General features: G+C 37.9%; 1 protein-coding gene across 1 annotated transcript in view; it reads left to right on the forward strand.

Moving 5' to 3' along the window:
- The window catches only part of GALNTL6 (polypeptide N-acetylgalactosaminyltransferase like 6), a 1,174,587-nt gene that overhangs the window by 473,318 nt on the left and 680,418 nt on the right, over nt 1-20,851 (forward strand). Inside the window, 1 exon segment of the mRNA XM_036854715.1 lies at nt 7,914-8,052. Coding sequence (XP_036710610.1) covers nt 7,914-8,052 — 139 coding nt within the window.

Raw genomic sequence — 20,851 nt, forward strand, 5'->3', positions numbered from 1 at the left:
TATATTTCTCCATCTGTTTGTGTCATCTTTGATTTATTTCATCAGTGTCTTATAGGTTTCTGCATACAGCTCTTCTGTCTCCTTAGGTAGGTTTATTCCTAGGTATTTTGTTCTTTTTGTTGCAGTGGTTAATGGGAGTGTTTCCTTAGTTTCTCTTTAATATTTTTCATCGTTACCATATAGGAATGCAAGAGATTTCTGTGCATTAATTTTGTATCCTGCTACTTTACCAAATTCATTGATTAGCTCTAGTGGTTTTCTGGTAGCATCTTTAGGATTCTCTATGTATAGTATCATGTCATCTGCAAACAGTGACAGCTTTACTTCTTCTTTTCCAATTTGAATTCCTTTTATTTCTTTCTCTTTTCTGATTGCTATGGCTAAAACTTCCAAAACTATGATGAATAATAGTGGTGAGAGTGGACAACCTTCTCTTGTTCCTGATCTTAGTGGAAATGGTTTCAGTTTTTCACCACTGAGAACGATGTTGGCTGTGGGTTTGTCATATATGGCCTTTATTATGTTGAGGTAAGTTCCGTCTGTGCCTACTTTCTGGAGAGTTTTTATCATAAATGGGTGTTGAATCGTGTCAAAAGCTTTTTCTACATCTATTGAGATCATATGGTTTTTCTCCTTCAATTTATTAATATGGGTTATCACATTGATTGATTTGCGTATATTGAAGAATCCTTGCATCCCTGGGATAAACCCCACTTGATCATGGTGTATGATCCTGTTAATGTGCTGTTGGATTCTGTTTGCTAGTACTTTGTTGAGGATTTTTGCATCTATGTTCATCAGTGATATTGGCCTGTAGTTTTCTTTCTCTGTGACATCTTTGTCTGGTTTTGGTATCAGGGTGACAGTGGCCTTGTAGAATGAGTTTTGGAGTGTTCCTCCCTCTGCTATATTTTGGAAGAGTTTGAGGAGGATAGGTGTTAACTCTTCTCTAAATGTTTGATAGAATTCGCCTGTGAAGCCATCTGGTCCTGGGCTTTTGTTTGTTAGAACATTTTTAATCACAGTTTCAATTTCAGTGCTTGTGATTCGTCTGTTTACATTTTCTGTTACTTCCTGGTCATTCTCAGAAGGTTATGCTTTTCTAAGAATTTGTCCTTTTCTTCCAGGTTGTCCATATTATTGGAGTATAGTTGCTTGTAGTAATCACTTATGATCCTTTGTATTTCTGCAGTATCAGTTGTTACTTGTCCTTTTTCATTTCTAATTCTGTTGATTTGAGTCTTCTCCCTTTTTTTCTTGATGAGTCTGGCTAATGGTGTATCATTTTTTTCTTCTGAAAGAACCAGCATTTAGTTTTATTGATCTTTGCTATTGTTTCCTCCATTTCTTTTTCATTTACTTTTGCTCCGATCTTTATGATTTGTTTCCTTTGGCTAACTTTGGGGCGTTTTTTTGTTCTTCTTTCTCTAATTGCTTTAGGTGTAAAGTTAGGTTGTTTATTTGAGATTTTTCTAGTCTCTTGAGGTAGGATGGTATTGCTATAAACTTTCCTCTCAGAACTACTTTTGCTGAATCCCATAGGTTTTGGGTCATCATGTTTTCATTGTCATTAGTTTTTAAGTATTTTTTGATTTCCTCTTTGATTTCTTCAGTGATCTCTTGGTTATTTAGCAGCGTATTGTTTAGCCTCCCTGTGTTTGTATTTTTTACAGGTTTTTTTTTAACTGTAACTGATATCTAGTCTCATAGTGTTGTGGTCGGAAAAGATATTTGATGTGATTTCAATTTTCTTAAATTACCAAAGCTTGATTTGTGACCCAAGATATGATCTATCCTGGAGAATGTTCCACGAGCACTTGAGAAGAAAGTGTATTCTGTTGTTTTTGGATGGAATGTCCTATAAATATCAATTAAGTCCATCTTGTTTAATGTGTCATTTAAAGCTTGTGTTTCCTTATTTATTTTCATTTTGGATGATCTGTCCATTGGTGAAAGTGGGGTGTTAAAGTCCCCTACTATGATTGTGTTACTGTCGATTTCCCCTTTTATGGCTGCTAGCATTTGCCTTATGTACTGAGGTGCTCCTATGTTGGGGGCATAAATATTTACAATTGTTATATCTTCTTCTTGGATTGTTCCCTTGATCATTATGTAGTGTCCTTCTTTGTCTCTTGTAACATTCTTTATTTTAAAGTCTATTTTGTCTGATATGAGAATTGCTACTCCAGCTTTCTTTTGATTTCCATTTGCATGGAATATCTTTTCCCATCCCCTCACTTTCAGTCTGTATGTGTCTCTAGGTCTGAAGTGGGTCTCTTGTAGACAGCCTAGATACAGGTCTTGTTTTTGTATCCATTCAGCCCGTCTCTGTCTTTTGGTTAGAGCATTTAATCCATTTACATTTAAGGTAATTATCGATATGTATGTTCCTATTACCATTTTCTTAATTGTTTTGGGTTTGTTCTTGTAGGTCTTTTCCTTCTCTTGTGTTTCCTGCCTAGAGAAGTTCCTTTAGCATTTGTCGTAAAGTTGGTTTGGTGGTGCCGAAGTGTCTTACCTTTTGCTTGTCTGTAAAGGTTTTAATTTCTCTGTCAAAACTGAATGAGATCCCTGCTGGGTAGAGTAATCTTGGTTGTAGGTTTTTCCGTTTTATCACTTTAAATATGTCCTGCCACTCCCTTCTGGCTTGCAGAGTTTCTGCTGAATGATCAGCTGTTAACCTTATAGGGTTTCCCTTGTATGTTTGTTGTTTTTCCCTTGCTGCTTTTAATATTTTTTCTTTGTATTTAATTTTTGATAGTTTGATTAATATGTGTCTTGGCGTGTTTCTTCTTGGATTTGTCCTGTATGGGACTCTGTGTGCTTCCTGGAGTTGATTGACTATTTCTTTTCCCATATTAGGGAAGTTTTCAACTATAATCTCTTCAAATATTTTCTCAGTCCCTTTCTTTTTCTCTTCTTCTTCTGGGACCCTTATAATTTGAATGTTGGTGCGATTAATGTTGTCCCAGAGGTCTCTGCTACTGTCCTCAATTCTTTTCATTCTTTTTTTCTTTATTCTGCTCTGAGGTAGTTATTTCCACTATTTTATCTTCCAGGTCACTTATCCCTTCTTCTGCCTCAGTTATTCTGTTATTGATTCCTTCTAGAGAATTTTAAATTTCATTTATTGTGTTGTTCATCATTGTTTGTTTGCTCTTTAGTTCTTCTAGGTCCTTGTTAAACGTTTCTTGTATTTCCTCCATTCTTTTTATGAGATTTTGAATCATCTTTACTATCAGTACTCTGAATTCTTTTTCTTGTAGACTGCCTATTTCCTCTACGCTTGTTTGGTCTGGTGGCTTTTTACTTTGCTCCTTCATCTGCTGCATATTTCTCTGTCTTCTCATTTTGCTTAACTTACTGTTTTTGGGGTTTCCTTTTTGCAGGCTGCAGGTTCATAGTTCCCATTGTTTTTGATGTCTGCCCCCAGTGGGTATGGTTGGTTCAGTGGGTTGTGTAGGCTCCCTGGTGGAGGGGACTGGTGCCTTTGTTTTGGTGGATAAGACTGAATCTTGTATTTCTGGTGGGCAAGACCACGTCCAGTGGTGTGTTTTGGGGTGTCTGTGACCTTATTATGATTTTAGGCAGCCTGTCTGCTAATGGGTGGGGTTGTGTTCCTATCTTGCTAGTTGTTTGGCATAGGGTGTCCAGCACTGGAGCTTGCTGGTCATTGATTGGAGCTGGATGTTAGTGTTGAGATGGAGATCTCTGGGAGAGCTCTCACCAATTGATATTACATAGGGTCAGGAGGTCTCTGGTGGTCCAATGTTGTGAACTCAGTTCTCCTACCTCAGAGGCTCAGGCCTGACACACAGATGGAGTACCAAGACCCTGTCAGCCACACAGCTCAGAAGAAAAGGGAGAAAAAAAAAAGCAAGAAATAATAAAAATAAAATAAAATAAAAAATTTATTAAAATAAATAAAATTATTAAAATCAAAAACTTTAAAAAGTAATTTAAAAAATGAAGAGAGCAACCACACCAATAAACAAATCCACCAGTGATAACAAGCATTAAAAAGTAAACTAAGATAAACATAAAACCAGAAACAAATTAGATGCAGAAAGCAAACCCCAAGTCTACAGTTGCTCCCAAAGTCCACCCCCTCAATTTTGGGATGATTCTTTGTTATTCAGGTATTCCACAGATGCAGGGTACATCAGGTTGATTGTGGAGATTTAATCCACTGCTCCTGAGGCTGCTGGGAGAGATTTCCCTTTCTCTGCTTTGTTCACACAGCTCTTGGAGTTCAGCTTTGGATTTGGACCTGCCTCTGCATGTAGGTCGCCTGAGGGCGTCTGTTCTTCGCTCAGACAGGACGGGGTTAAAGGGGCAGCTGCTTCGGGGCCTCTGGCTCACTCAGGCCGGGGGAGGGAGCGGTACGGAGGAGGCGGGGCGAGCCTGCGGCGGCAGAGGCCAGTGTGATGTTGCAGCAGCCTGAGGCGCGCCGTGCGTTCTCCCAGGGAAGTTGTCCCTGGATCACGGGACCCTGGCAGTGGCGGGCTGCACAGGCTTCCAAGAGGGGTGGTGTGGAGAGTGACCTGTGCTCGCACACAGGCTTCTTGGTGACTGCAGCAGCAGCAGCCTTAGTGTCTCACGCCCGTCTCTGGGGTCCATGCTGATAGCCGTGGTTTGTGCCCGTATCTTTTGCTCGTTTAGGCGGTGCTCTCAATCCCCTCTCCTCGTGCACCCTGAAACAGTGGTCTCTTGCCTCTTAGGCAGTTCCAGGCTTTTTCCTGGACCTCCCTCCTGGCTAGCTGTGGTGCACTAGCCCCCTTCAGGCTGTGTTCACGCCGCCAACCCCAGTCCTTTCCTTGGGATTTGACCTCAGAAGCCCGAGCTTCAGCTCCCAGACCCCACCCGCCCCGGCGGGTGAGCAGACGAGCCTCTCGGGCTGGTGAGTGCTGCTCGGCGCCGAGCCTCTGTGCGGGAGTCTCTCCGCTTTGCCCTCCGTACCCCTGTGGCTGCGCTCTCCTCCGTGGCTCCGAAGCTTCCCCCCTCTGCCATCCACAGTCTCCACCCGCGAAGGGGCTTCCTAGTGTATGGAAACTTTTCCTCCTTCACAGCTCCCTCCCAGTGCAGGTGCAGGTCCCATCTCTATTCTTTTGTCTCTGTTTTTTTCTTTTTTCTTTTGCCCTACCCAGGTACGTGGGGAGTTTCTTGCATTTTGGGAAGTCTGAGGTCTTCTGCCAGCATTCAGTAGCTGTTCTGTAGGAGTTGTTTCACTTGTAGTTGTATTTTTGATGTATTTGTGGGGAGGAAGGTGATCTCCACGTCTTACTCTTCTGCCGTCTTGAAGGTCCTCTCTCAAGGTGTTAGTTTTTATTTTATCTTCTTCAGTGCTTTCTTCAATGCTCTTCCTTTATGTAGATCCAAGTTTCTGACCTATATCATTTACTTCTTTCTAAAGAACTTTTTTAAAAACATTTCTCACAAGGCAGGTCTAATAGGAACAAATTCCGTCAATTTTTGTTTGTCTGAGGTGACCTTATTTCTCCTTCAGTTTTGAAGGTTAGTTTCACAGGGTATGGAGTTCTATGTGGGGAGGTTTTTTCTCTCAATTCTTTAACTATTTCACTCCACTCTCTTCTTGCTTACATGGCCTCTGAAGAGAAGTTGTATATAATTCTTATCTTTGTTCCTCTCTAGGTAAGGAGTTTTTCCTCTGTTTTCTTTTGAGATTTTTTCTTTATCTTTGATTTTCTGTCATTTGAAAATGATATGCCTCCGTGTACTGTTTTGGTAATTTGTCCTGCATGGTATTCTCTGAGCTTCTTGGGTCTGTGGTTTGGGGCCTGATATTCATTTGGGGAAATTTTTCTGTCAGTGTTTTTTCAAATAGTCTGTTCCTCCCTCTCTTCTCCTTCTGTTGTTCCCATTATGTATATGTTACATCTTTTGTAGTTATCCCATGCCCTTGGATATTCTGCTCTACTTTCTTAAGTTTTCTATTTGCTTTTGGGATTTTGAGGATTCTATTGATAAATCCTCTGGCTCTGAGAATCTTTCCTCATCTGTATCCAGTTCTACTCATAAGCCCATCAGAAGTACTCTTCATTTCTTTTAAGGTGTTTTTTTATCATCTATTTTTGGTTCTTTTTTAGGATTTCCATCTCTCTGCTGACGTTGCCCATCTGTTCTTGCATGTTCTCTACTCATCTGTTAGGACCCTTAGTATATTAACCACAGTTGTTTAAAATTCCTGGTCTGATAATTCTTACATCCCTGCTATGTCTGATTCTGATGCTTGCTCCGTCTCTCCCGTCTCTTCAAATTGTGATTTTGCCTTCTGGCATGCCTTGTGAATTTTTCCTTGATAGCTGGACATGATGAACCAGATGAAAGAAATTGCTGGAAATAAGCCTTTCATGATGTGGTGTAGAGGTGTGGTGGGAGGGGAGTGCCCACAGTCTCGTGATTGGATCTGTCTTCTAGTGACCCTGGGCTTCTGAACTGTGAATTTTGCAGCAGTTTCTTAAGATTTTTCTCCGCACTTGGGTAGAATGGTTAGAGCCGGCTAGAGTCAGGAATTTCCCTTCTCTTGGGTCAATTTGGCTCTACAGGATACACCAGAGCAGGTGGGGCTCTGGTTAACTAGTTTCCCCTGAGGGCAGGCCTTATTGAGAACACCGGAGTGCTCTGACATATTTCACAATGGTTCCTTCTCTCCTCCTCCTGCCAGAAGCTCAAGAGAATTTTTCTTCAGTACTTACGCTGGGAACTTGATAGAGCTCCCAGAGATAAATCTCAATAAAATAGGAGCCTCTCTATGACTGGGTCCTCCAGAAGGTTTTTACTTCTCTGACTTGTCTGCTCGGAGCCCCCAGCAATTTGTCAATTACAGTTCAGGTTTTCCTACCCTGGCAATGGTTCCTGGTGTTTCCACTCATGAGCCCCTGCTCTGGTAAGCCTTAGCTCCTGTACTCCGCCGTCTGTCACTGTTGCCCTGTGTCCTCTCCTGTCTTCTGGAACCAAGAAGAGCTGTTGGTTTTTTCAGTCTGTTCAGCTTTGTATTGGTTGTCAAGACAGAGTGCAAACTTCCAACTCCTTACCTGCAGAACCAGAAAACAGAAGACTTAAATTAGATTTAAATAAAAGAAACCTACAAAATATTTACAATGTACATAATTAAGAAAGCTTTAGCAAACATAATATGTAAATTGCTCTTAAAAGAAACTGTTTTTTAGAATCTCTGAACAATCATTTTACAATGTAAGAAATACAAATGATAAATGTATGTAAAATTAATTTTATTATTAGTCAAGAGAAGGCAAATGTGTGACTAATATATATTTTTACCAGTAAATTTCAAAATAGTATCTAATGCTTCTGGGGATATGTGAAAACTATTTACTCACTCTAAAGGTAGTCTGGCAATTTTATTTGTAAAATAATATTTACACCCCACCGCTGCTTCCAAGTATACCTAACCAGGAATATTAAGCAAATATGTTTATTTTAACATTGTTTCTAATATGTAAAATTGGAAATAACTTAAAAATATATCTTCAGCAGAATAGTGTAAATTGGGATGCAGTGAAATAATATCAACTAGCAGAACTCAATGAAATGATGGCTTTTATACAGTTATGTTGGAGAAAATCAAATTATAAGGCAGTATGTATATTAGAATCTGTATACAAATGTTAGCAAACATGCACATAAACTCTTAGCAGTGGTTTTCTCTGAGAGATAAGATTATACTTTTTACTTCTGTGTTGCTTGCTTTTTATCATGAGTGTCTCTCTAAATAAAATAAAATAATATAATAAAATCTTGCTGCTAGAGCTTTCTTTGGAGCATAGTAACAGGCAACTAAAGAAACACACGCATTCATGTCTTACTATCGGTTCTAGAAGATGAAATGGTTTTTACACAGACAATAATCCGTTTTTCTCTTCTCCTGCTAGGGAAAGGTGAACATGGGAAACCTTACCCCCTCACTGAAGAGGACCACGATGACTCAGCTTACAGGGAAAATGGTTTCAATATTTTTGTCAGCAACAACATTGCTCTAGAGAGGTCCCTGCCAGATATTCGCCACGCAAAGTGAGTATCAGCTCAGCTCTGTGCAGAGCGGTTTTTCTTTTTGTCTGTTTTGATTCATATGGTTGATGTACATCATGGTGAGATACACAATGAAAAACTTTGCCCTATTAATTTTATAGAAGCTGTTTATACTCTATAATCATATATATTTTTTGTTTTTTGGTTTTTTATTGAAGTATAGTTGATTTACAATGTTGTGTTAGTTTCAGATGTACAGCAAAGTGATTCAGTTTTATATGTTTGTGTATATATGTATATAATGTGTGTGTGTGTGTATTTCAGATTCTTTTCCCTAAAGAAATTTAATGGTTACCAAAGGGGAAAGGTGGGGGGCGGATAAATTAGGAGTTTGGGATATATACTCTACTATATATAAAATAAGTAACCAACATAATCTTAAATACTTCTTATTTAAATTGAAATAACCTTTAAAATTCCAAAAGAGTCACTGTCGACTCTCAAAAACTTAATATCCATTTTCATTATTGAGTTGGCGGTATGATCTGCATTTAAACCGAAATGCTTTCAGATGACATCTATAACTTTGCGTTTGGTCATGTACATTATGAAGCTCACGTTTTTCTCCGGTAGTTAGTGCTGTCAGAACTGTCTACATTTGCATGCCTTCGACCGACTGCCTGTCACCTCAGCCATATCAGTGCCATTGTTGTTGCATTTTCTTAGAAAGTGCCTAACATGAGTGCATCCATAATCTAAAGGTAATGCTTGGTTGCTCAATTTCCCATCACTTAGGAATTGCTTGTGGCTTGTCAGTTGACAGTGGGCTCAGTTTTTACTGAATTGTAGCTAAATATTATAGTCAGAATGGAAACAAGGAGAATATTACCTGCAGTTGGCTGAAAGCCTTCTTCTCTCTGTCCATCCCTGTCTACTCCTAACATTGCTTAATGTACTTCTTTTTCTAGTCTGTTATGGTTTTCTTATTAGCATATGCTATGCCAAAAGTATGCCAAGAACATAGAATGTGGGCAGAATTTGAAGTTGTGGCGTTGTCATGCATATTTGATAAATCTATCCAGCTAATAGAGTATATTGACTTTTGCAGTTCATCTTCCTTTAGAATCATTGGTGTGAGAGAAAGAAAATCAGAGAAAATAAAGGGCATAAATGAAACGAGGACTAGAAATCTAAATTAAACCAGTAACGTACATTACGTAAATCTCCTTGTGCAAAAGTAATTAACCCATTAGGGAAAAACAAATCAGTGCATTGTGGTTTGGAGGACTGTTTTTTAGCTGCCATATTGTGTCTTTATAAATTTGGTTTTAAAATATAAAAAAATTACTGGTTTGCCCCTTAGGTTTTATGTGAGTTTGCATTTCCCAGTAGTGTTAAGCAAAGAATTAATGTGAAGAAAAAATCCATTTTCCCCTAAGCTGAATGCTTTATATATTGGTCTAGGCCTTCTATCTAGCAAAATTATTCCCACGTCACCTGAAATTATCTACGGTAATTCCCACTGACCGAGAACGTTTCTAGTTGTGAGAAATTTTAATACCTAATTGCACACCATCAAAGATGCATTGAATTGCATTGTTGGCATAATAAATATGCTCAGAGCATAATTTCCAACCACCCCACCCCGACATTGCTAATCTTTTCATGTGTATTCAAGTGGAAATATTTGCAGATGAAAACAGTGCAGAAAATCATGGAAGTCAAAAGAAGGCTGATGTTCCCATTCTCCACAGAGAGTATATTTTTAGTGTCACTATCACCTTTTGAGAAAAGATATTCTTAGGCAATAATGGAGAAGAAGATAGAAAAATGGAAAGAAAAACATTTTGAAAATTTTATCAGAGCTACTAAATTTATAGTATTGGAGGGTATTTTTCTAAATGTTAGGGAAGAAAAATATGGCTAAAACATGGTGTGTGACCATATTCTTACTTACTTCCTGAGGCTGGATATGTAATAGGACAGACGCTAGTAAAATGATACCAAGAAGAGAACTCAAACAAACAATCTTAACAGAAGATTGGAGAAACATGCCAGCAGCATGTTAAGTGTGAGATCCCAGGAATGGTCGTTTACTTGGTTAGTCCAGTTTCTGACTCTCAGTAATGCAGGAAACGAGATGAGATGACGCCTCTGATTTTGTCAGCGTGCCACCTGCGGGAAACCAGAAGCCAAAGAAAGTCTTACAGGGATCCCGCTGATTAAAGTCCTATGCTTTTGACCTCAGTTGTGCTTCCCAAAATGCAGGCACAGATAATTACAGGAGTATGTAACTCTGTCCTTGAAATTGTAAAAGCAGCTGGACACAGATTCCAGTGTTATCAATTTAACAAGACTGCAGGTAATTGACCATGGCTTGTTTATGTTGACAGAATCTATGGAAGAGAATGCAAAATGTGTGTGACTTTTATAATCAAACGTAACAGTTCTAAGAAACTTTGCATTTGCAGTCAGCCAGTTCCAACTACCGGCTCAGAGTGCCAGGAGAGAGGACTTTATTTTTCTTTGCTTTAGGATTTTGCGGTGGAAAATATCCGGGAATACCGTCTTGCAATTTTCCTGAACTTGATCGTTATTCCAAAACACATCATCGTGGTTCTTACTACACTGCTCTACATGATAGATGACTCTCTGTGTATATGCCCATGCTCTTTACCTCTTCATATTCTCAGAAATGTTCATGGTTCTAGGTGCTTGGACATGCTTAGTGCACAGTTCTGTCCACGGTGAAGAATATTTAGAACATGAATTACTTCAGAAATCCCAATCCAGAGAGCACTTTTATTTGTCTCACTGCTTACTTCTTCACTAGCATAAAAATGAACAGCTTTCTGTTGGCTTTGTTATTTCATTGAATCAGTAATAGATTCCCATTAAGTAGGAAGCATAGATAAAGGAAAGTCAGTTGGCATGTGTGCAGTAATTTCAATCTATACAGAACAAGATCATTTTTACTTATATCCTAATAATAAATTTTAGTCTTTTAACTTACATTTTGAATTTCTTGTGTTTTTTTTCAATTATTTTTAGCATCCCCTTATCTTGTAAATTACATTTTAGTTTTTCATGCCATCTATGCTTTGGTCTTGTCAACTTTTCTACCTCTTCTTCCATAGTCATAGCCTGACACTTTTGGTTGACTTTCATACTTTTTTGGAGACATATCTATATGTTGATAGTTTAAATACTCACTGTTTTCTTCAGTTACTCCCTAATTATGTCTATATCCGTAGTACCTGGGCTCAATCTCAGAGCACCTGAGTTCAACCTGTCCTTAGAACATCTTATTTTTTCCGTTTTATCTAATGCAATGTCGATAAGAATTTTACTATGAGAGCTTCTGCATGACAAATGTCCAGTCACTGGATATCTGGCTGACCTGGTTAGTTTTTCCCCACCTGTATTTTGATTGTGCATTTTCTTTGTATTCAGTCACCCATTGGGATGTCACACCTTTGTATGCTGTAGAACATCTTATTTTGACTCTAAAACATGTATTTAGAGTACAAAATACATATAAAATAAGGGGAAAGAAAACCATGGAAGGATGACCTGCATAGAAAAGAAATTCTGATAAACGTATGCATGAATATATTGTTAACAAGGTAAAACTAAAGAACAGTTGAGCAAGTATTACTCCCTGGATATGAATACATGTATCAGCAGTTACCACAAGTACTCCCAAACCATGCTAGAATTAATGTGTGTAAGAAGAAATTACATTTATGAAAACAGGCAGTGTGTGAGATTAGGACACATAAGAGTCATGAATAATAGGAGAGTTGAGATCAGCTTTGCAGAGAGTTGAGATCAACTTTGCAGAAAATTCAGGTAAATGCATCATTGATGTAAGGTTCATTTTTTGCTTAGAAAAGAATCCAGATACCTGTTCATATGCATCCACATTAATTACGATGCACTTATAAGGTGGCTGAGTAGCTGGGATATTTTTGAGTTAAAGTAGTTCTACTCTGAATTGTGGCTTTTCCTTTTCATTTAAATTTTCCTTTTGGTTTAACTTATATTCCCAAGATAAGGAAGTTTTAGCTTCATGCCTTGGCAACAAACAAGATATTGAATTTTAAGAGAAAATTCTGAGAGATCTCATCTCTTGAAAACATTTAGGAGAATTTTGACAACCTCTTGTCATGATAGCATTATGGGATTGCTTTCAGCAGTGTTGCAGATATATCAGACTAATCTATCACACCCCTGCTCTCTGCGCAATTTAAAAACCAATGGAGAGATTGTCCCAGAAATGGTTTGAAAGTAAAGTATTACCTTTATTATTTATCTATCTATCTATCTATCTATCTATCTATCTATCTATCTATCTATCATCTATCTATCTATTTATTTATTTATGGCTGCATTGGGTCTTTGTTGCTGCGCGCGGGCTTTCTCTAGTTGTGGCGAGCAGGGGCTACTCTTCGTTGCGGTGCACGGGCTTCTCATCGCGGTGGCTTCTCTTGTTGCGGAGCACAGGTTCTAGGCGTGCGAGCTTCAGTAGTTGTGTTACATGGGCTCAGTAGTTGTGGCTCATGGGTTCTAGAGCTCAGGCTCAGTAGTTGTGGTGTGTGGGCTCAGTAGTTGTGGTGCACGAGCTTAGTTGCTCCGCGGCATGTGGGATCTTCCTGGACCAGCACTCGAACCTGTGTCCCCTGCATTGGCTGGTGGATTCCTTAGCACTGCGCCACCAGGGAAGCCCCTACCTTTATCACTGATCAGAGTCTGTTAGTGGGCGTGGTTTAGACCTGGGCCAAGAGTGATTCCTAATATCAAACTGCAGAAGGAGGCGCGTTCAGCCTTCCAGTCACAGACATTGCCGACAACCAAAGGACAGTTGTCGAACTTCGGGCATGGAGGGCAGAGGGAGATGTCTGGTCTCTGCACGCAAGTGGGTTCCCGTGCACAAAACTGAAGCAGAAGCTGAGCCAAGCATGATAAACTCTGTAACTCCAACTCAGCAGTCATGTGTCTTTCCTTCTCCTGGAAGGGATGTCTGGGAGGATGGATGGAGAGAGGGTGGGGTGTTAGCATAACGGCTGCCCCTCCACACGGGACCATCTGTGGAGGGGAAGGACCTCCTCCCTGGATGAATAGGGCACAGTATCTACTTTGTATACAAGGAGAAAGGCAAATTCTCGATATACACAGATTTGGAGTAATTTTTTTTTTTCAATTAGACTGTAAGTCTAATCATGTCTTCTGGAAATTATGTTGAATAATAATTATTACAAAGTTAACTTTCCTGACTTGGACCGTGATGCTGAGGCAGGCAGTTGTCATTCTGAATTTCTACTTACCCACTTCACTAAGTCAGGGTGCTAACTTTCTTTATGTCTCTCACGGAGTATTACGATAAATAAGATAGGTGCCAGGTTTACCAGATCAGCTGCACCATGATCTATTCAGTTATTTCTTTTTCTTCTGATGATTCTCCTTCTGATTTCCTTCCTTCTTTTGCATTCATATCATGAGATAAAATATAAAGAGATCAAGTGAACTACAATTCAAAAGCATAAATTGTAAAAACAATTAAATTTTGGGAGTCAGTTTTGAGTTTATTAGGAAAAATAATTATGTGTGTCCAATGTATTTTAGTTTAATGTAGTGAATGTGATAGGTTGGTATTTATTTTAATTGTGTGTGAAATAGAAAGTGTGATTTAACTGCTCTGACTCTGGGCTGTTGAATGTTAGAACTCATCCACAGAAATGTTTGAGGTTAGCCATCCAAAAATGTGCAAGGATTTTCTTAAAATTTCTCAAGTTCAAAGGCTACTCAAAAGCTGGGGAGGCACTGCCTTCCTTTCATGTTTTCATTATGATTTTACTTGTGAAGTTGATGAAGTATCTTTCTTCAACAAGTTCACAAGTCAATTCTGAAGCAAATTAAGCTAAAGGACTTGTGCACTCCAGTCAGGTGGGAATACTGTCGTGGAAGAGGCTGGAAATGTATCCTTTGAATCAAATGCTGCTCTAGCCTAGTGTATATCTCAGTATGACTGAAAAAAGACAAAACAGTTAACTCCTAAGCAGCAGATTGAGGGAGGAATAACCAGGAACAACAGATAGGAAGTAACCTTTCAAAACTGCAGTTGTTTTGAAGAACTGAATAATTATTTGAGTAATATTTTTTGAAAGCTGGCTTATGCAACCTAGTGTAGCCATTAGCACATTAGTCGGTTTCTAAGGGCCATTAAAGAAAAACCATGATAGAATAACAACAGAAATATACACAAGTATCTCTTCCATTGGCTAAAGCCTGAAAGACATGGAAGAGTTTTTATCACTATAGCTAAAGATGTATCCCTGTTGAAATGAAAATCCTCCAAGGATAGACAACAGTTCAAGAGTTGTCAGACATCTCATCTTTGGAGTGAATGACAGATCATAAAGCAGATTCGTTGAAAGGTAGAATGGGGACGAACACAAGGGCATGGGGGTGTGAAAGAGTAGCGGTGGGAAGTTGTGCACACGCACAAAACCTTCTAAAAATACCCTAAGTATGTTATATAACTTTTCCAATGTCACCGTTGCTGGTAATTGATGTAAATTTGACTCCAAACCAGGACTCTCAAACTCTGAAACCTAGTTGCTCATTACTGTGTTATCCTGCTTCAAATCAGGATAAAAATATAAAAGTTGAAATTATAATGAGTTGCAGTGTACTAGCTCATTAAGATCCAAAAACTGTAATTGCTTTTTAAACTACACAGAAACTGGAAAATCAAGTATCAATTAATGATTGATCATTATTGTCATTCATGGGACATCTATTTCAGTCCTGAATATATATATATATATATATATATATATATATATATATATATATATATATATATATTCGTATTATTACATGTATTTTTAATTTTATGTAATTTTATTACCCCATGTATATAAAGCTCCAAATTGAACACATCTGTTCAAAAGAATAGTAGCTAACTATGAGACTGCATTACAACATCAGTGATAGAGAAAAATTGTAATTAGAGATGTGTTAAACTGCTAGGTTTTCACTAGGCAGTCATCACTGTACACTTTCATGGCATCACTAGGAAATAGCAATGTGCTTTAAACTCAGGCAGTTATTTCTGTTGTGTGTGACCTTGGTGGCAAAGTCAGCATCTCCAATCAGTGTGACTGCAAAGCCATCCAAATTTTAGTTAAAGTTCCACTGGAAAAGTAGAAATTATTGAGCTCACAGAAAAGCAACTAGTTTTTGGAAGTTTGACATCAAACTGGAAGAGCAGAATTGATCATGGAGTCAATCTTACCAGATTATTATTTGTTAACATTTGAATAATCATAGAGTTTAGATATGGGAATTTTTCCATAACTGAAAAAAGATGGTGTCTTACACCATAGTCCTGTGTTAACATCAGAATTATTAAAATGATGGAAGTCAAAGGCCAAAAGCCATTTATTATGACGATTATTTCTGCATTGGTCTACTGTTTGATAATTATATTTAGATCAATAAAAGAAAAAATATAGATACAACAGAGTCTGTGTAGATATTCCATGCCTAGTTGCTTGTGTTATCTACTTACAAACTAAGATACTCATATAGAAACTTCGGTGTGAAATTCTAAAGTCACAGATGCTTGAAGTACTCTCATTGCTTTTTTTTTCCATATATAAATTTTTTTTTTTAAATTTCTGTTCTAGTGTAGTTGATTTACAATGTTGTGTTAGTAAAACATAACTCCTCCTTCTAGCCAGAATCAAACCAGTGACCTAAGGATGACTATACTGGGAAGTGCTACAGTCCTCTGCTCTACCAGCTGAGCTATCGAAGGGTATGCTCTCATTTCCTGATTAGCAACTAGATTCCAAAGTTATCTATACTTTTACACTGTTTCAAATTAATACAATTTATTTATTTTAAAATGCTGTCTTTTGCAAAATTAATCTCATTTACTTTGAAACCAGCCTGCCAGATGATTTTAGCTGTTCTCATAGGACATTGCACATACACGATATTTAGATTTATTCTACTATATTATGAATTGGAAATATTGGCCGGTGCCTTCCACTGGAACAGTGGCTCCCTGACAATAAAACTTTGATTTTCTGTGATCTTCAACCCATGATATAATGTTCACCATGTGATAAATATTAAATAAGTGTTAGGTATTGAATAAATCCAGAAAAACAAACAAAAACAAAAACAACCTCTAGTCAGAATCATGTCTGTTAAATTTCAGAGTATATCCTTTGTAACCATGATAAGGATCAAATAAATAAAACCAAAGCGCTCGTTTGAAAAACTTACATGATAAGGATCAAATAAATAAAACCGAAAGCGTAAGTTTGAGAAACGCAAATAGATTCGCAATTTTAATTCCTTAAAGAAAATGGAAATTTGATGTATTGATGCATTTTGTTCTGTAAGATTAATATTGCAATAGGAATTCTAAATTTGTTCCCTCTTCATTATAAATATTTCCACTCATGGAAGTTTTTTTTGTTTTGTTTTGTTTTTGTTTAACATCTTTATTGGAGTATAATTGCTTTACAATGGTGTGTTAGTTTCTGCTTTATAACAAAGTGACTCAGCTATACATACACATATGTTCCCATATCTCTTCCCTCTTGCATCTCCCTCCCTCCAACCCTCCCTATCCCACCCCTCTAGGTGGTCACAAAGCACTGAGCTGATCTTCCTGTGCTATGCGGCTGCTTCCCACTAGCTATCTATTTTATGTTTGGTAGTGTATATATGTCCATGCCACTCTCTCACTTCGTCCCAGCTTACCCCTCCCCCTCCCCCTCCCCATGTCCTCAAGTCCATTTTCTACGTCTGAATCTTTATTCCTGTCCTGCCCCTAGGTTCTTCAGAACCTTTTTTTTTTTTTTTTTTAGGTTCCATATATATGTGTTAGCATACGGTATTTGTTTTTCTCTTTCTGACTTACTTCACTCTGTATGACAGACTCTAGGCATCCACCTCACTACAAATAACTCAATTTCGTTTCTTTTTATGGCTGAGTAATATTCCATTGTATATATGTGCCACAGCTTCTTTATCCATTCGTCTGTCGATGGACACTTAGGTTGCTTCCATGTCCTGGCTATTGTAAATAGAGCTGCAATGAACATTTTGGTACATGACTCTTTTTGAATTATGGTTTTCTCAGGGTATATGCCCAGTAGTGGGATTGCTGGGTCATATGGTAGTTCTATTTTTAGTTTTTTAAGGAACCTCCATACTGTTCTCCATAGTGGCTGTATCAATTTACATTCCCACCAACAGTGCAAGAGTGTTCCCTTTTCTTCACACCCTCTCCAGCATTTATTGTTTCTAGATTTTTTGATGATGGCCATTCTGACCAGTGTGAGATGATGTCACATTGTAGTTTTGATTTGCATTTCTCTAATGATTAATGATGTTGAGCATTCTTTCATGTGTTTGTGGGCAATCTGTATATCTTCTTTGGAGAAATGTCTATTTAGGTCTTCTGCCCATTTTTAGATTGGGTTGTTTGTTTTTTTGATATTGAGCTGCATGGACTGCTTGTAAATTTTGGAGATTAATCCTTTGTCAGTTGCTTCATTTGCAAATATTTTCCCCCATTCTGAGGGTTGTCTTTTGGTCTTGTTTATGGTTTCCTTTGCTGTGCAAAAGCTTTTAAGTTTCATTAAGTCCCATTTGTTTATGTTTGTTTTTATTTCCATTTCTCTAGGAGGTGGGTCAAAAAGGATCTTGCTGTGATGTATGTCATAGAGTGTTCTGCCTATGTTTTCTGCTAAGAGTTTGATAGTGTCTGGCCTTACATTTAGGTCTTTAATCCATTTTGAGTTTATTTTTGTGTATGGTGTTAGGGAGTATTCTAATTTCATACTTTTACATGTAGCTGTCCAGTTTTCCCAGCACCACTTATTGAAGAGGCTGTCTTTTCTCCACTGTATATTCTTGCCTCCTTTATCAAAGATAAGGTGACCATATGTGCATGGGTTTATCTCTGGGCTTTCTATCCTGTTCCATTGATCTGCATTTCTGTTTTTGTGCCAGTACCATACTGTCTTGATTACTGTAGCTTTGTAGTATAGTCTGAAGTCAGGGAGCCTGATTCCTCTAGCTCCATTTTTCATTCTCCAGATTGCTTTGGCTCTTCAGGGTCTTTTGTGTTTCCATACAAATTGTGAAATTTTTTGTTCTAGTTCTGTGAAAATTGCCATTGGTAGTTTGATAGGGATTGCATCTCATGGAAGTTTAATGAGGTAAGAGGTAATGATTAATAGTTAAGCTTATTTGTTTAAAAATGTGGGAAAATCTGCCATTTTTGGAAAGCTAACATCATACTTAGTGATGAAAGACTGGATATATTGCCCCTAAGATCATGGGGTGAAAGGGATGTCTGGTCGCACTGCTTCTATACAACATTGTACTGTACAATATAGTCCAGGCAATTAGGCAAGAAAAAGAAGTAAAGGGATCCAAATTGCAAAGGAAGAGTTAAAACTTCTCTATTGGCAGATGACATAATCTTCTATCAATGTATAGAAAACCATAAGGAATCTACTAAGAAAACTAGTAGAACTAATAATGTCAGCAAAGTATTAGAGTATGACATCAGTATACAAAAATCATTTTAGTTTTATACACTTGCAGTGAATAATCTGAAAATACCTCTAAAGAACTCAATTCACCATAAAATCAAAATGAATAAAATACTTAGGAATAAATTGAACAAAAGAGATGTAAAACTTACACTTTGAAAAGTACAAAACGCTGTTGAAAGAAATTGCAGAAATGAAGAAACATCCCATGTCTGTGAATCAGAAGAGTTAATATTAACTCGGCAGAACGCTCCAAGCTGAGCCACAGATTCAAAGAAATCCCTGTCAGAATCCCAGCTGACTTCTCTTTAGAAGTTGACAAGCTTTGGAGAAATGTCCAAAGAAGATATACAGATTGCCAACAAACACATGAAAGGATGCTCAACATCACTAATCATTAGAGAAATGCAAATCAAAACTACAATGAGGTACCACCTCACACCGGTGAGAATGGCCATCATCAAAAAATCTACAAACCATAAATGCTGGAGAGGGTGTGAAGAAAAGGGAACCCTCTTGCACTGTTTGTGGGAATGTTAAGTGATACAGCCACTATGGAAAACAGTATGGAGGTTCCTTAAAAAACTAGAAATAGAACTACCATATGACCCAGCAATCCCACTACTGGGCATATACCCTGAGAAAACCATAATTCAAAAAGAGTCATGTACCACAATGTTCATTGCAGCTCTATTTACAATAGCCAGGACATGGAAGCAACCTAGGTGTCCATCAACAGATGAATGGACAAAGAAGATGTGGCACATATATAAAATGGAATATTACTCAGCTGTAAAAAGAAACGGAACTGAGATATTTGTAGTGAGGTGGATGGACCTAGAGTCTGTCATACAGAGTGAAGTAAGTCAGAAAGAGAAAAACAAATACTGTATGCTAACACATATATATGAAATCTAAAATAAAAGGTTCTAAAGAACCTAGGGGCAGGACAGGAATAAAGACACAGACGTAGAGAATGGACTTGAGGACACGGGGAGGGGGCAGTATAAGTTGGGATGAAGTGAGAGAGTGGCATGGACATATATACACTACCAAATGTAAAATAGATAGCTAGTGGGAAGCAGCCGCATAGCACAGGAAGATCAGTTCGGTGCTTTGTGACCACCTAGAGGGGTGGGATAGGGAGGGTGGGAGGCAGATGCAAGATAGAGGGGATATGGGGATATATGTATACATATAGCTGATTCACTTTGTTATACAACAGAAACTAACACACCATTGTAAAGCAATTATACTCCAATAAAGATGTTAAAAAAAACAAAAAAAAAGTCGACGAGCTGATGCTGAAATTCATATGAAATTGCAAGGGACCCAGAATATCCAAAACAATCCTGAAGAACAACAACAAAATAGGATAACACACACTTCCTGATTTCAAATTTATTACAAGTCAACAGTAATCAATATCGTGTGGTATATGGATAGATATATGGATGAACAGAATATAACGGAGAGTCCAGAAATAGTTCTATACATCCACGATCTATTGACTTTTTGACAAGGGTGCCAAAACCATTCACTGTGAAAAGAATGATCTTCTAAACAAATGCTTCTGGGACAACCAGGTAGCCACTTGCAAAAGAATGATGTAGGACCCTTACCTCAGACCACAAAAGATGAGCACAAAATGTATCAATGACCTCAATGTAAGAGCTAAAACTGTGAAACTCAGAAGAAAACACAGAAGTAAATCTTCATGACCTATAATTTGAGAAAGGATTCTTAGATACAATACCAAAAGCACAAGGAACAAAAGAAAAAATAGATAAATTGGACTTCATCAAAATTAAAAACTTTTATGCTTCAAAGGACAGCATCAGGAAGGCAAAACGAAACCCAGAGAACTGGAGAAAATATTTGCAAATCATGTATCCAATAAGGGACTTGTATCTAGAATACATAAAGAACTCTTACAATTCAATAGCAAAAAGACAGCCCCGTTGAAGTATGGGCATATGATCTGAATAGTCATTTCTTCAAGGAGGATATGAAAATTGCCAATAGCTTCATGAAAAATGCTCTACATCATTAGTTATCTGGGAAATACAAATCAAAACCAAAATGAGATACTGCTTCACACACACTACAATGACTGGAACCGAGAAGTCAGATGATAAATGTTGGTGAGGATGTGGAGAAATTAGAACGCTTGTACGCTGCTAGTGGGTATGTACAATGGTGTCAGTGCTTTGGAAAATACTCCAGCGGTTCCTCAAATAATTAAACACAGA

Source organism: Balaenoptera musculus, chromosome 6, assembly GCF_009873245.2.
Source record: "Balaenoptera musculus isolate JJ_BM4_2016_0621 chromosome 6, mBalMus1.pri.v3, whole genome shotgun sequence".
NCBI lineage: Eukaryota > Metazoa > Chordata > Mammalia > Artiodactyla > Balaenopteridae > Balaenoptera > Balaenoptera musculus.